The sequence below is a fragment of the Siniperca chuatsi genome, linkage group LG13, assembly GCF_020085105.1.
Source record: "Siniperca chuatsi isolate FFG_IHB_CAS linkage group LG13, ASM2008510v1, whole genome shotgun sequence".
Lineage (NCBI taxonomy): Eukaryota > Metazoa > Chordata > Actinopteri > Centrarchiformes > Sinipercidae > Siniperca > Siniperca chuatsi.
In genome coordinates this window covers 22,305,818-22,321,613 of record NC_058054.1, presented here as the reverse complement: position 1 = coordinate 22,321,613, position 15,796 = coordinate 22,305,818, and the positions used below count along the sequence as shown (strand labels likewise).

General features: G+C 41.1%; 1 protein-coding gene across 4 annotated transcripts in view; it reads left to right on the top strand.

Moving 5' to 3' along the window:
- LOC122886381 (sodium channel protein type 4 subunit alpha B-like) overlaps positions 1–15,796 on the top strand; it is a 46,643-nt gene that overhangs the window by 19,760 nt on the left and 11,087 nt on the right. For all 4 annotated transcript variants that reach the window (XM_044218476.1, XM_044218474.1, XM_044218475.1 and 1 more), the window contains exons 9-19: positions 1,275–1,416; positions 2,810–3,007; positions 3,100–3,285; positions 3,383–3,754; positions 3,954–4,083; positions 4,614–4,852; positions 6,296–6,469; positions 6,922–7,278; positions 11,065–11,475; positions 15,334–15,451; positions 15,614–15,768. In XM_044218476.1, the coding sequence (XP_044074411.1) occupies positions 1,275–1,416; positions 2,810–3,007; positions 3,100–3,285; positions 3,383–3,754; positions 3,954–4,083; positions 4,614–4,852; positions 6,296–6,469; positions 6,922–7,278; positions 11,065–11,475; positions 15,334–15,451; positions 15,614–15,768 (2,482 nt within the window). The remainder of the gene's footprint in view (positions 1–1,274; positions 1,417–2,809; positions 3,008–3,099; positions 3,286–3,382; positions 3,755–3,953; positions 4,084–4,613; positions 4,853–6,295; positions 6,470–6,921; positions 7,279–11,064; positions 11,476–15,333; positions 15,452–15,613; positions 15,769–15,796) is intronic.

Genomic DNA, 15,796 nt, shown 5'->3' with positions numbered 1-15,796 from the left:
AATGCCCAAAATCAAAAATTCCTGAAGCTGAAGGTGACGTCTTCAGATGTCTTGTTTTGACCAACCAGCTGTGCTGAACCTTAGGAGTTTGAATTTACAGAAAAGAAAAGCAGCAAATCCTCACAAGTGAGACGCTTGAACCAAAGAATGAAAAATCACTGACTCAATGATCGAGAATCAAAATAGTTGTTCATGAATATTCTGTTGATCAACTCATTAATTAATCGACTCATGATTTCAGCTCTAAAAACAAAATATGCAGAGACTTGAATGTTGCTTAGATGGGTGATCCAACACAGTGAACAAATCCAGAAAAGAAAAACTGGATCACAAGCTGTGTAGGGAAATCATGTAAATTTAGTTTTAAAATTCAAAAGGGCAACGGGGTTTTCTTAAATACAGCAACAGGAATAGTGTCCCTTCTTGCAACTTAAAAATTAATATAAAAAATGCCTCCTAGAAGGTAGGACATCAATCTAAAAAATGTGGTTTGCTTTGCAAAATGGTCAACAGTAATGTAATGTATTCACTAAACAAGATAGAGTCAATGGGCTGGTTCTGTGTGTGTGTGTGTGTGTATGTTTTGTCATATTGAGTAAAAGAGGCGAACAGATTGGTGACAGGTTGAGCAGTGCAGCAGAGGGAAGGGACAGCCTGACAAGAAGATGTCGGCCTCACGCAGCCTCCTCTGTCCTCACTGCTGGATATTAGTGAGCATTCCTGCTCAGCTGGCTGGTTGGTGAGATCTACAGATGTTCTCACAGCAATGCTTTGCCGCCCAGCTGTTTCCCAGCCATTATGAAATTATTCTGCACTCAGATTGACATGGCAGTCCAGCTTGTTCTCAGCTGCTGGACTTAAATATTTGCTGTAATGCCACTATGCTAACAATGAAGATAAGAGATGGAGGCATGGAGCTGAACATTTTTGAACTGCAATTTGATATCCATCTGGCTCAGCGTAATCCCTTTTGCTCCGGTGCATTTTAGTGCTCCTGCCTGGAATGAATTTCAAGTGCCCTCTTCAGTTGAAATAATGGTGTTGATAGCAGTGTATGTACTTACTGACTCATCCGCTTCTCTGCCCTGTAAAGTCAAGGACACAGGGCTGCATGTAGATACCAGAGATGTTTTTAACTCTGGTACAGCAGTCTGCATGCTACCACAGCTATATCTGCCCCAGTTGCCTTTGATTTAATTGTGCACCGCCTTTGTTTATCAGTGTTGTCCCAATAATTATCTCTCTTCTGCCTTTCAACTGTTTGTGCATTACAGGAAGTGTCCAGATGGATTTGACTGCCTAAAAGTAGGGAGGAATCCAAACTATGGCTATACTAGTTTTGATACCTTCGGCTGGGCTTTCCTGGCCCTCTTTCGACTCATGACACAAGACTACTGGGAAAAACTGTTTCAACAGGTGCAATTGTTGAATCTCATTTTTAATCTACCAATATCCTGTGATGATTTGCTGTACCAATTGAATAATAATATTTTTAACTCCTCATAAATTTCAGTTGATCCACAGATACATAGTAGAATGCAACTGTTGTACTCAACCAAATGTCAAATAATGATGCTTAAGTTGCATTCAGTTTGTTTACAACCTGGGTTGTATTTTCTTAGACTGGCCATTATTTCTATCGGTTATGATAGTATTTTACTTATCTGGTTAATTTGGGAGATATGCGTGACGCAGACTCAACATCTTCACAATGTCGTCCATAAGGGCAAGCAACATTAACAGTCAGACAGGATACCAACAACAATTTTTACCATCTAAAGCACTTACTTTTAGTGTAAACAAAAGGTTAAAGCTGCAGTAATATTAAAAAATCAATATTTTTATATTAACAGTGGGTCAAGTGACTATGCGTAATGTAAAAGGGGTCGCTCGTAGTGACAAACCCACTAAGAATTATCATCTGCAGTTCCCTTCTACGGAGGGTTTTAGAGTCTTTTAGCTCATTGTTTTGATTCTGCGGCCCGTAACTTTATTGTTTGGTTTAAATAAGCTTGTTTGCTAACACATTAACCATAACGACTTAATAAGCTGGTAATATATCAGTGTTGTCTTTATCCCAAGTTTGTCCCAAGTGGACTAAATATCAATTAATGCATCTTTAAATGGTTGATTGGGGAGATACGAAAACCCGGTGTCTCAACATAGTTTTACAACGTAGTGCATGAGGGCAAGCAACACAAGCATTGGAACAGAATATGAACATCTCTCAAGCCTAACCATATTAGCTATACCACTTACTATAAGTGTAAACAAAGGGCAGTGGTTGTTACCCAGACTGTGAACTGCCTCTTAAATTGTTAATTACATTTTACAATGCATTTTCTGCCGCTTACCTGGCAAGCTAAGCAAGGTAGTTCAGACGTCCCTCTCCCCAGCAACGCTCTCCTGCTCCCACCTGGGGGATCCCAAGGCGTTCCCAAGCCAGATGAGATATACAATCTCTCCAACATGTTCTGAGTCTACCCCGGGGTCTCCTACCAGTTGGACGTGCCCGGAAAACCTCCAAAGGAAGGCGCCCAGGAGGAATCCTGATCAGATGCCTGATTTAGAGAAAAAGAATAAAACTGAGGATTTGTTTATCAGACTGTCTGTTGCTTTCCATCTTGGACTGCTTTGTGTAGCCAAATCAGAGTCCCAAAATCTCAGCAATGAAATTATTAAATAAAATGTTATCCATCATAACCATACATTATGCCAAAACTACAGAAACATGACTCAGGTTTTAGAAAGGCCAGTTTTCTTTTAACACATGAATTTGATTATACTGACTTCATGTCTGCTCCCTCAGACGCTGCGCTCAGCAGGGAAGACCTACATGGTTTTCTTTGTGCTGGTTATCTTCCTGGGCTCCTTCTACCTGGTCAACCTCATCCTGGCTGTAGTGGCCATGGCCTATGAGGAGCAGAATCAGGCAACCATCGCTGAGGCCTGGCAGAAGGAGAGGGAGTTTCAGCTGGCTATGGAGCACCTTCGCAGTGAGCAAAGAGTAGGTGCAACACAAACAGTCAGCAAGGATTTTCACATTTTCATGTGTGTTTTCAACTTATATCCTGTAACATAATTTCTTTCTGTGTGAAGTTGGCAGCAAAAAGACAAGCACAGGATACAGACTCAGTGTTGTCCCCAGAGCTGTCTCCATTTTGTCTGAAGACAGGCGGCATACGTCGAAGCAGCAGCAGAAGAAGAAGATCGCACAGAACGTTGTCAGAAGAAACAGCAGAGGAAGCTGCTGAAGAAAAGTTTGACCCACTGGATGAGCCAATGGTACATCACCCAACAATCACACTCTAAACGTTTCTCCCAGTCTTTGATGCTCTCATTAAAAGCCATTGGAGCTAATGTATCCTCTGTGTTTCTGTAGCCTCCTCTGTCTCCCCTTCCAGTCCACCCTCTGCTGGCCACTCTCTCCTCTCACCCCCTCAGCACCAGGAGAGGAAGCCAGAACAGCATCTTCAGCTCTTTCCGGGCGCGCAACAACTCGGAGGCTGACTTAGGGGATGATGAGTACAGCATTCATGGGGACGCCTTCAGGAGTCGCACCAGTTCAACAGCAACACCCTGGAAGAGAAGGACGGGCAGCGTGCGGAGCCACTGCTCCCAAATCTTCACTCCCAGCCTCAACGTCAATGGCCGCCTAAACATCTCCCTAGATCAGAATGGAGTCACCACTCTGGGCCTACATACTCCCACTTCCATGCCTGCTTACAGCATGGAGAGGATCAGGGAAGACACAGTGAGTGATAGAAGCCTGCGTGTAGTTAGAAAATCCTGCAAGAGTGAAAAAGATGCTTTTATTAGGCTGTAGTACTCTGAACCTCTCATGCTGGAATAACTTCACATTGATCTTAACTGATCGATCTTAATTAACAACCCAACAAATAAAAGGACAAGAAAGCCTGGTATTTAATTTCTGGGTGTTTTCTGTCTACCAGAAGCCCACCAGTGCGGAGGACACGGTTCCCAGACATCTCCTTCAGCCTTCCCCGACAGTGACCGAGCCTCCTCCAGTGCACAGGAAAAGAGGGCTGAGCTCTGTCAGCTTCCTCAGCGATGCCATGGATGGTGAGGCCTTTTCAATATCAAAGGAATAATTTGACATTTTGGGAAATACGCTTATTTCCTTTCTTGCCGAGAGTTACATGAGAAGATCACTCTCATGTCTGTAAGCTCTAATCAGCAGCTGGTTAGCTTAGCTTAACACAAAGACTTGAAACGGGGGGAAACAGCTAGCTTGGCTCTGCCCGAGGGTAACAAAATTCACCTACCAGGACCTCTAAAGCTTAATAATTAATAAGTTAAATCTCATTTGTTTAATTGTTTAAAGTGTAAAAACGACACGTTGTAGTTTTACGAGTTGTTATGTGCTGGGCTATTTCTTGGCCGGGTGCAGTACCTTCCTGGAGTCTTGTCGTTTTCACAAGGTTTTTGTACTGTTTTTGTACAGATTAAACAAACAAGATTTAATTAGTGAACTTTAGAGGTGCTGGTAGGTGGATTTTGTTACCTTTGGACAGAGCCAAGCCAGCTGTTTCCCCCCGTTTCAAGTCTTAAAGGCCTGCAGATGAATAGTTTACCTTGGTGTGTCTTTGCAGAGCTGGAAGAGTCGAGGCAAAAGTGCCATCCCTGCTGGTACACATTCGCCAAGAAGTACCTGATATGGGACTGCTGCCCGTGGTGGCTGAAGATGAAGGAGTGGGTGAAGTTCATGGTGATGGATCCTTTCCTGGATCTGGGTATCACCATATGCATTGTGCTGAACACCCTCTTCATGGCCCTGGAGCACTACCCCATGACTGATGAGTTCAACACGATGCTTTCAGTGGGCAATCTGGTAAGGGGTTTTTTAATGATAGGGCAGGTTTCCAGCATTTGACACACTTTCTCCTAAGTGCTTTTGGGTTAACAGTGGAGAGGACTGAAAGCCTCACTGAGAAGAAAGTAAAGAGGAAAGAAAGGGCATTGATTCAGATAATGTATTTCTATATCGGACAGCTGGGCTTTTTATAGCCAGTTATGCTGTGCTGGACTTAAGGTCAAATAGGGCCATGTTGATCCGGTGTCAAAGGTTCTGCTTTAGACTATTTGTGATTATCCTTGGTAAGAGGGAGTATTTTTAGCAGGAGGTGGGACTGATTCCCTTATTTGTATTTTGCCATCTCCCCCTACTGGTAAATTAAAGACTCTGCCAATGTCTTCAAGTTTGAAAACCCACTGAAAAGAAGGCAAATTGAAATAATACTTTCTTATTTATTACACCAGGTTCCTTATGTTTTTGGATATCTCAGAAACCTTCACATATTTCTATGAAAGAATCAAGTGATTAGTTTGTGGTGCAGATCCAGCAATTATTTGAAGTTTTTTAACACTGTAAGAGGACATTTTGAAATACTCTGGATATTTTCTCTTGAACTACTACAAAACTGGCACATTGCTAATCCACTCTAGTGCTTTCTAGTTGTTTTTTTTTTTACTTTGACCTTTACCTCAGTGATCTTAACCTCAACTTAAACAAACTTAAAGCTGCATTATTTGATCTTTTTTTGTTCCACTACGTTCATCAGCCATCTGTTGCTTGGTGCTGGGCAGGTAACAGTGGATTTATCGTAGCTTTTTTTCACTGAAAACAGCTGCCTGCTGCTGGTTGATGAGAGCGATGAGACTGAATCAAACAGTATGGTGTATTTGTGAGCCATAAAACAAGAACAATGAGCTAAAGAAAAATCAGACTAAACATTCAACATGTCTGCTTTAGGCCTAAAAGAATAATAGATAAAAATACCTTCTCATATTACTGAGGTAACTGGGCCTGTTAACGTGTATAACAGTATATAGCTTATAGTATATAGTGTTTTTGAGTTCTTGAATGTCATTAAAGGGTTGATATCGCTGAGTGTTGCTTCCTGTCTCTCATTCCGCGCTGCTTGCCACAATATGTTATTTTATTCTCCACAAGCATTTGGAGACCACTGGAAATTATCTCGCGACCCCCAGTGGTTCTCACACTGAGCTAAAGGACACTAAAACGCTAATTGAGGGGAACTGCAGAGTCGGATGGTAATTATCTGTGGGTCACTACAAGCAACATAGATCATTTGAACTATTGTTAATATACAAATGTTAACAATATCAACAAGTGCAGGGCGCCCCGGTGGCTCACCTGGTGGAGCGTGTACCACGAGTCGGGGCTGGGTCCTTGCCATGGCGGCCAGGACTCTTTGCTGTATGTCATTTTTCCACCTCTTACTGTTTTTCTGTCCCTCTGCGTCTTTTCTAGGTGTTCACAGGGATCTTTACAGCTGAGATGGTGCTGAAGCTGATTGCCATGGACCCCTACTACTACTTTCAACAGGGCTGGAATATCTTTGACGGCGTAATTGTTTGCCTCAGTCTGATGGAGTTGGGTCTCTCCAATGTAGAGGGGCTGTCTGTCTTGCGATCTTTCAGACTGGTAACAGAAATCTTTAACTCTCACTCGTACAACTTTTTTACTAATAGGTTTTTGCCATTGCCTTTGTATTCCTTTTAATGAATGCAACAAATCAAAGATTTGATTGACATATAAGGCTAATGATGGATGACATGTTTTAATATAGTAGATTAAACTGCAATTAATACTGTATGGAAAATGTAATTAATATTTCATTATTTGTTAAATGCAGCTTGGCATTTTCCTGTTTCTTTTTGCATTAGTAGTATAACAAACAAGAACTAATCCTATTGTTTGGACTAAGGCTTGGTCAACACTCACTCACTGAGAGCATAAAATTGGCATAAATATTACAAAGATTCATTTCTAAAGTCTAGAACATCTTATAATCCAATATCAAACTTAAACACACAGTTTCTTGTCTTGTAAAGATGCAGCATCATTTGTTTTCTTCACCTTGTTCCCTTCATCAGTTGCGAGTCTTCAAACTGGCAAAATCCTGGCCCACTCTCAACACTCTCATCAAGATCATCGGGAACTCGGTGGGCGCCCTGGGAAACCTGACGCTGGTGTTGGCCATCATCGTCTTCATCTTCGCCGTGGTGGGCATGCAGCTGTTTGGCAAGAACTACCAGGACTGTGTGTGTAAGATCGCCATTGACTGTCAGCTGCCTCGCTGGCACATGAAAGATTTCTTCCACTCCTTCTTGATCGTGTTCCGGGTGCTGTGTGGCGAATGGATCGAGACCATGTGGGACTGTATGGAAGTGGCCGGACAGCCCCTCTGTATACTGGTGTTCATGTTGGTCATGGTCATAGGGAACTTGGTGGTGAGTATTAAATTGGACATTTTTATATGATTTAAAATCTCTGTCAACAAATCCCACAACCAAAACCAACACTGAATTGATCTTGATACTAAAAAGTATTGACTGTGTAGCCAAAGCCTCATATAGCTCATACCTCTGTATCATAGACCTCATTGTGAGAGACCGTTGCACTGGGTGACATGTTCCTTCATTATGATGAACATGGGCACTGTAGTTTATCTTGAGTCATTACAAAAAAAATACTTGCTAGCACACAAAATCTGCAGCTGAAACAGCCCAAACAAATGCACTTTTTACTCCTGCTAGAGTAACGTTTGCTAAAAACCACAGTGCCCTGCTGTTTAAGGAGCTTATTTTGCCTTTTTTTTAAATGAAAGTTTATATTCCGATATACAATTTTAGTAGGAACCAGTGGGCTTGGGGCTAAGATCCAAAGACAGAGTAACACATTGTTGTTTTTTGGTCTTTTTATTGGATTTGTTGACAACAACAAAAATACAGAATATCGCCAGCCTTATCCTTTTAACAGTATATGGTAACAGGGAGTCTGACTAGAGAGAAATTCAATTGCATGTCAATGCAACCAACTGTAACTGCTGTCAAAGCCAAGTGATGATGTCATGAGTAATCAGGGATTACGTTGCACCAATGAGGATTCGTGATTCCATATTATGATGATGGGGCATCCATGAAAAGTTGTTGGTGCCTCTTCGTGATACATTTTGCAAACTCAGATATCTGTGTAGCTACAATGGTTTGTGCATTTTTCCTTCAGTGCTCTTGAACTCACGCTTGTCACTGAGAATGTGGTTGTGTCACAGCATCATGCTAACTGTCTTGCAGATTAGCATTAGCGGACTTCAAAAAAGATCATGTCTTCTGGAAGACATATAATCCATCTGTTGCCCCCAAGTAATATACCTATTATCTGCACATGCTGTCGTGCAAACTGTAGCCACAACAGACACACTCATGTCCTACAGGGCTGAATGTTTTATCCTTCGCTAATGAACTAAGCCTTATGGGTGACATTGACAAGTACTGTACAAAGGATCAGCCAAGGCCACAGAGCGTTCTTGCTGTCGTTCCAGCTTTTGCAGCAGGTACTGATTTTCACACAGGATGAAACACAACTTGCACACCATTGCATGCAGCGGTTTCTATAAAGAAATAGTTAATCTGTGTGACAGCTCTGTTTGTACACAACTGCTGTCACTCTGCACCATAGCAAGGATACGTATATTCGTCCACCCATATGGTGATTTGTTGTCCAGCTGTGTCCTGTAAGCTAACATTAATGACAACAGATTTAAAAAAATCCCCGAAGTGCAGACAACCAGCAGTTGCTGCATTTATTTATGGCCAGTGTAATTTTATTTCTGATGTGGGGTGATTTTAGTGCTGATTCTTGAAATATATAAAATCACATGATGTAGTGTTGTAGTCTATTTCTGCAGTACTATTTCAGCCTGAGTGAGTAAAATCTAGTTTTTATTTTATTATTATTATCATGAATTTTTGCCCTAATCCATTTCCAGGATTTATTTTCATTTCATTCTATACTAAGGGTATGCTTAGACTCCTGGCCTGACTAACATTAATTAGCAAGAGATATGGATTATGCAAGTCTGAACAAGAAACAAATGTGCAACCAGCTAGGGGCTTTTCCATCTCATGCTAAGCACATATTAGAATAGTATTATACACTGCAATATGAGCATCATCTGCACTACAATCAATTCAGTTCTGTCGCATAACTGTTTTAAAACCCTGTCAGGCTTTTTAAAAAATGGAGCAAGGCTTTGAGTGTGGAGTTCCTGTTGGATATGGTTCAAACACCTGTTCCCAGCATGCCCCCTTTTCCCTCTGCCATTAAATGCTAGTTTGTTCCACATTTAATCCTATACTCTGAAATGTATCTGTCTGTCAGAAATGTTTTAAAACCTTTTTTTGGTTAACTCTAAAATATTTGTTAGTCTCTGTCGGGATGATGACTGACACTTTTTCATGCAGATCTATAGGTGGTGCTATTTAAACTAAAATATCTATGGCTCGTGAATAATAGCAGCTTCTTATAATTATGTATTTCCTGACAATATATACAGAAAACAAAAATTTTAAAACATTTCTTCAAACTATAACTCATGATCATACTATAGAACAGTTGTTAAACAAGGGCTGAACTTGCTATGCCAACTTAGCATTAGAAAATTACTCGTTCAGGACTGGAACATCCACAGCATGGGAGCCTCGATGCTAGTATATCAGAGTTAAAGATGGCGGATCTGTCCTGCTCTTTATTTGGTTTTGGGAAGTTTACTTTCGAGCAACTCCAGCCAAACTTGCGCTAGTGGTGTTACTTTTGCCAAACTCATCGTTATTTCTCATCATCAAATCTTGTAAAAGTAAAGCATACTGTTTGAAAATATGTACATTAAATCATAAATCTAGTCACTGTCACTATCTAGTCTAGGATGCTGACTTATTTGTAGCTTTACCCTCAGTCTTTTAGCACAATATCATTTATGTAGCCATCATGTCCATTAAGACCATTTTACAGGCTTTCAAAAGAAAATCAGTTGGAAACATTAAAAAGTCAGCTGGAGACAGAGTTTTCAACCAACTCACAGAGTTTTACCGTTAGCATTAGCTTATGCTTGCTAGCTACAGCTGATGAAATCAGCTAGCCTTTTTAGCCAACGAAATCCATGGTCACTGTCTAGAAATGAAGAGTCTGTTTTTGTTTACTTCTGTGTAAAGGCCCATTGTTTAAAAAAAAATGACTAAGAATTTAAAAGTAAATCTGCCATGGTTTATCTTTGTAAACTGTGTCGTGCCAGAATGCAAGGCTTGACAGGAGTAGTGGGCTTAGCAAATGGTCAGTTGCAAAATCACCTGTATACTCTACCTCCAGCACCATTATATCATCTTTACTCTGGTGGTTTCACACCAGTTCACACCTTCTGACTCTTTAAATACTCAATATAGCTTTAAATAATCATTAACTCTGCCCTTTCAGTAGCACTGACAAAAGATGAGTGCTGAAACAACTTAAAGAAAACTTAAAGTTCTCTTGTTTTACAATTGCTGGATACAGACACCTTCAGTGACTGTTGCCTTGTTAGGGCAAAGAGCAGATCACAACAATGCTCCTTATAGTTTTGAATGGACAGAAACCTCCTCTGCACATGAATCGTGGGAAAGCTGTTGATCCAAGGGATTATCCACGATGCTTAGGGGCGAGAAGGTCGGAGGGCATTCATCACTAATCACATCTGCTCATGCTCCCCATCTCTGACTGACTCAGTGGCTACAGATGATCCTTACCAACTGTGCACGTCACACACACACACACACACAGAAACATACGTTACTGTGCAGAGATGTGCTTGATGCTGCTGCTCTCTAAGCTAGTAGACAGATTACTTGGTAGTTGGTTGTTTGGAAACTTGAGTTTAGTGTAGCTGAAAGCACCCAAGCATGTGTCATGTGTCATATGTCTAAGCATATCTGGGTAGAATATCCTCCTGCATTTACAATGCAGGATTTGCCAGTGTTGACAAAATATGTGGGATATCATGTTGTGCATTCGGTGCACTTATCCTTTAGCTTACAGGCTAAACTATGCTCTGATTTGTAAAGAAAAATAAATGTTGACATAAGCACAATGTAAATATAGCATTCGCTGCTATATTCAGGCTAAATGGCTTTAAAATGATCACAATGTTCTGATAATTTCTCCAAATCAAATGTAATGTAAGTAACATAACATTTGTCTGTCAACAGGTGTTGAATCTTTTTCTGGCCCTGCTGCTCAGCTCCTTCAGCTCCGACAACCTCTCTGCTCCAGACGAGGACGGCGATTTGAACAACATTCAGATCGCCATCGCCCGCATCAATGCCGGTGTCTCCTGGCTCGTCACAAGCGTCATCGACCTCTTCAACCGCAGCTTAAAGCGTCGAAAGCAGAAGGCCAAAGAAGCCGGTCAGGCCATCAAGCTGGTTGGAAATCATGTGGAAAGCAATGGGGGAATATTTGGACGCTATGGAGAGAAGTACATCATACCAGAGGAGGACAGCTACATGACAAACCCGAACTTGACTGTCATTGTTCCCATCGCACCCGGAGAGTCAGATGTGGAATTTCTCGAGGAGGAGGAGATTTCTGAGTCATCAGAAGATGAAGACAACAAACCGGTGAGTTTTTCAAGTCCACATATGTGTGTTTACACTGGACCTGAACCCTCATGGTTTACTGTTGCCACTATAACAGTAAACCATCTTTGGACCAATAGTTTTTTCTAAAATATGATTTACTTAAAATATTGACTCAACTAACCATATTTACTAAGTTTAAAGAGTAAGTTGAGAATGACTTCCGGATGGGAGCCGAAATGTCTTGATTCTGAAAGCAGTGTCCAGATGACTACGACTGAAACCTTTTCTACGATTTAAAGAGTAAACTCATACTTCATCACATGCTGCTCTGCTCTCTATGGGATGAAATGTTTGAACATTTTGCACACAATCCCAGGGTGCACTTCAGTCATGTCAAAGCAGGTGTTTTGCCTTTGACTCCTGATGGAAACTACTACTGTTAGCACCACTGCTTTGGGTGACGGCAGAAGCAACATTGTCAAAGTAAGAAAAATCCAAGTTAATTCCACTTCTGTGTGGAATTTGCATATCCTCCTTGTGTTTGACGCAAAAGTTTGACGTAGGTTTCTGTGGATTTCAGACTCTAAACTAACCTAAATTAATCTTTTCCAGGTTGTTTTCATGCTTCCTGCCTGGTGCATGCTGGGATAAACTTCAGCAGCCCATGCTGGCAATAAACAGAAATAGGCTATGAATTTAAGATACATTTTAGCAAATGTTAATATAGCTAGCAGCTATACATCTCTCACTTTATTAGGTATATGATACTAAAAGCATTATGGCTAACGGTTTATTTTATGGGTCCATAATTTCGTAATAATATCCTAGAAAGTTTCCTGAAAATATTTATGTACAGTAATTTGGTACAAATTTAGACAAATTTCACATCTTTGCATGTACAGCTGCCTTGCGGTGGACTGACTCGCTAGATTACACTAGAAATTCATTAGAATGAATTCATTGGAAGTGTACTAAACGAACTAAACACTGGCTCTATTTTCCCAAGCGGTAACAAATTACGTTGTACTTTTCAAGAAATCTCTAGCAAAGTATGGACACGTAAAATAAAGTGTTAAATGATGTTATGTGACTTGTTTGAGTGGCTCATGTGTGGACCGTCATTTACATTGTTGTCATACTATTTACAGTACAAGTGTAAGACAAAAAATGTAAAAAGAAAGGTAGTTCTGCATATTTAAATAATGGAGGAGGACATGATTTGAGTTCTTTCAAAGGATTCATCAATTCAGCAGCAGTAGAGGTGGGGATGGGCTGTGAAGGGGACGGCAGTGTGTGGACACATAAGCTGTTAATCTGTCAAGCAGACAAGGTGAACTCTGATAGAGACTAGTGCCTTGGTAAGACACATATAACTTGGGAATCCTAATGTTTGATCTCAGTTGGAACAACTGTTAAGAGTTAACGTCATGCAGTCAACATCTGGCAAAGTCTTCTCAGAAAGGATGACCATAATAACAAAAACATTGTTTGTTTTTTTTTGTTTTTTTAGGCTATTCATAAATCAACCAGACCTGACCCTAATTTGTTACATCATTAGCAATTATACAAACTGGCCAAATGACAAAGAGCATATTTTCATCTACAGCAAGTTGCTGTACGAGATGATGCAGGGACAGTTTAATAGTTTTACATCTATTTGGAGTTGCCTAAACTTTAGCTGTCACTGAACAACTACACTCAACCAGCTGTGGTTTCAGCCATTGTGACATTATTATCATGTTATACTGCTGATAAAATGTTATTAGCCACATTTCTGTATGCCACAATAAGGTGCTGTTTAGCTGACTCAGCCCCTTGCTGTTAATCTCGATCAGATAGTCCGACAAACATGTGGATCAGATGTGAAAAAGGTCTCGTAATATGCCTTTTCACAGAAGGCATTTTAACATGTCACAGTAGGAAAAGCACAGGTGTAAATAATAAAAATAATCATGGCTGAATTCCATTTAGCTCATTTAGCTGTCAATTAAGTAAGGTTGATGCTTCCCCACACACTTGTGAGAAGAGGTCTAATCAGGTATAATAACTGATAACACCTGCGTGGTCCCCCTGTTTCCACTCTCTGTTAAGCTAAGCCAACCAGCTGCTGGTGTTACCTCCATATTTACAGCACAGACACGAGAATGGTATCGATCCTCTCATCTAATCCTCAGCAAGAAAGTGAATAATTTCCCAAAATGTCCCGCTTTTCCTTTTTAAATGTTACATACACCACTGTGATTGTCACAGCTGTTCAAATATGACAGAAGCAATGTGACTGGCTGAGAGAATCACCGCCACACCCTGATGGGTGAAATGAGACCTGATTTTGGGAGAACCTGTGGTTAATTGGACCGGATTTTGTTTGGATCTAACAGAGCCAAGTCAGGGCAAAATCTTTAGATGGTTATCAATGGCTGATGTGCTGCCTCCAATAACATTTCAGGCAAATCCCCTTGATAACTAAAGTTAACTAAAGACATATTTATGAATATTGAGTAAGGTTAGAATAATTAACTTGCAGTACTTATTACTTATTAGCATTTAAATTAATTTAAAGTACTATTGTTGCCTTTGACCCATTAAACTGTCTAACCACCTTATACTCTCTCTCTCTCTCTCTCTCTCTCTCTCTCTCTCTCTCTCTCTCTCTCTCTCTCTCTCCCTCTAACTTTCATGTGTATTTATTGAGCAAACGTCTCTCTCTCTCTGTGTTTCTCTTTATCAAGCTCTATCTTTCTCCCTCTTGCCTTACTCTCATTCGGCCTTCCTGTTTCTCCTGGATTCCTCTGTGGGTCGGGGGTTTGCTGAGGTGGAGGTTGTGTCGCTCCTGTCCTCTCTGGCAGGCAGACAGCAGCAGGCCAGATGTGGAGCCAGGCCCTGCAGAGCAGATTATACTGACCCAGCTGAGCAGAGCCAGGCAGGGCCAGGCTGAGCTGAGCGGGCTGCAGTCTGGCGCTCTCTCTTCCTCTTTCTCTGCCGTGCTCCGCTCCACACCACACCACACCAGAATTAGGGGAATCAGGGAAAATGGAAATGAAAAAAAAAACCTCCAGCCCTCCATCAGCTTAACTGGGCATCAGCAGCTGCTCAGCAGTAAAGAAGGATGCATTTTACATGTGTAGAGCTTTAGATACACACACAAAAAATGGCAAGATTGTGGTTATTAAGAAGTAAGTTACGCATAAATTGTTACTCACTTTACACATTTTTAAAAGTAGATCACTTTAAAGAATAAAGAGCAATCAGCCCATGTATCACAACTGCATACATGTGGCAATAATTATCACTGATCCTGCTGTTAAATACAACGTTGGACAACAAAACGCCATCAGTGCACATTCTCTCTGCTCTGTCTTCGAGCACTAACACTGGTAATGCTGGTAATCTGGTCTCCAGGTCCTGTGGATGCTCTTTAATGCTGGATTAGACTTTGTACCGATTTATAGGATTGAAGCTGTACCTCTGTCCTATAAATCATGTTAAATATGTCGCTGTTACAACACATGAAAATGTCATCAAAATTCTATTAAGGCTGAGAAGAGATTGAAAGGCAAGGCAGTACATCTAGGTGAACTTGCTTTGATGGGATGAATCCACACTGAATACAGGGCAGAAAAGTGCTGCTACACTGCTCTGTTTGGTTTGAAACTTATAAGCATATTGCACGTATGGCCACACCCCAAACAGTGATGTCTCAGCAGGTGTTTAGCCTTTGACAGCTGATGGAAAACACCTGCCAAATCCACCAAAACAAACAACTGTCTATATTCTGTGCCATACATGTGTATAACAACTCAGTACTGGTTCATACACTCTTTCCATATTCAGTACATATAAGTGCATAATGGATCTAAAATTAATGAAAATACAAGTGAGAAATTGGTTGGTTCTCAGGAGGAGATCAGCCTATCAGAGGGCAGCACGGTGGATCTGAGGAAGCCTGGAGATGAGCTGGACAACTTATCAGAGCTGGCTGAAGAGAGTATGGAGCCGGAGGAATGCTTCCCAGAATGTGAGAATTAAGAATTTAGAGTTGTAATCCTAGTAAAACTGTTAACAAACTGTATGATGAAAGCTTTTGCAACTCTCATTTTACATGTTACAAGTTCTCTTTACACCGTAGTTCCTTCATGTGGTGTAATCTGTGCTGGTTTGTTTTTGCCTTCCCACTCAGTGTGCACGAGGCACTGTCAGTGCTGTGACATCGATACCAGCCGTGGTTTGGGCCAGGCCTGGTGGAGGCTGAGGAAGACCTGCTACCAGATCGTGGAACACAGCTGGTTTGAGACGTTCATCATCTTCATGATCCTGCTCAGCAGTGGGGCTCTGGTACGGCTGCTAGGTGCTATTAGAAAGC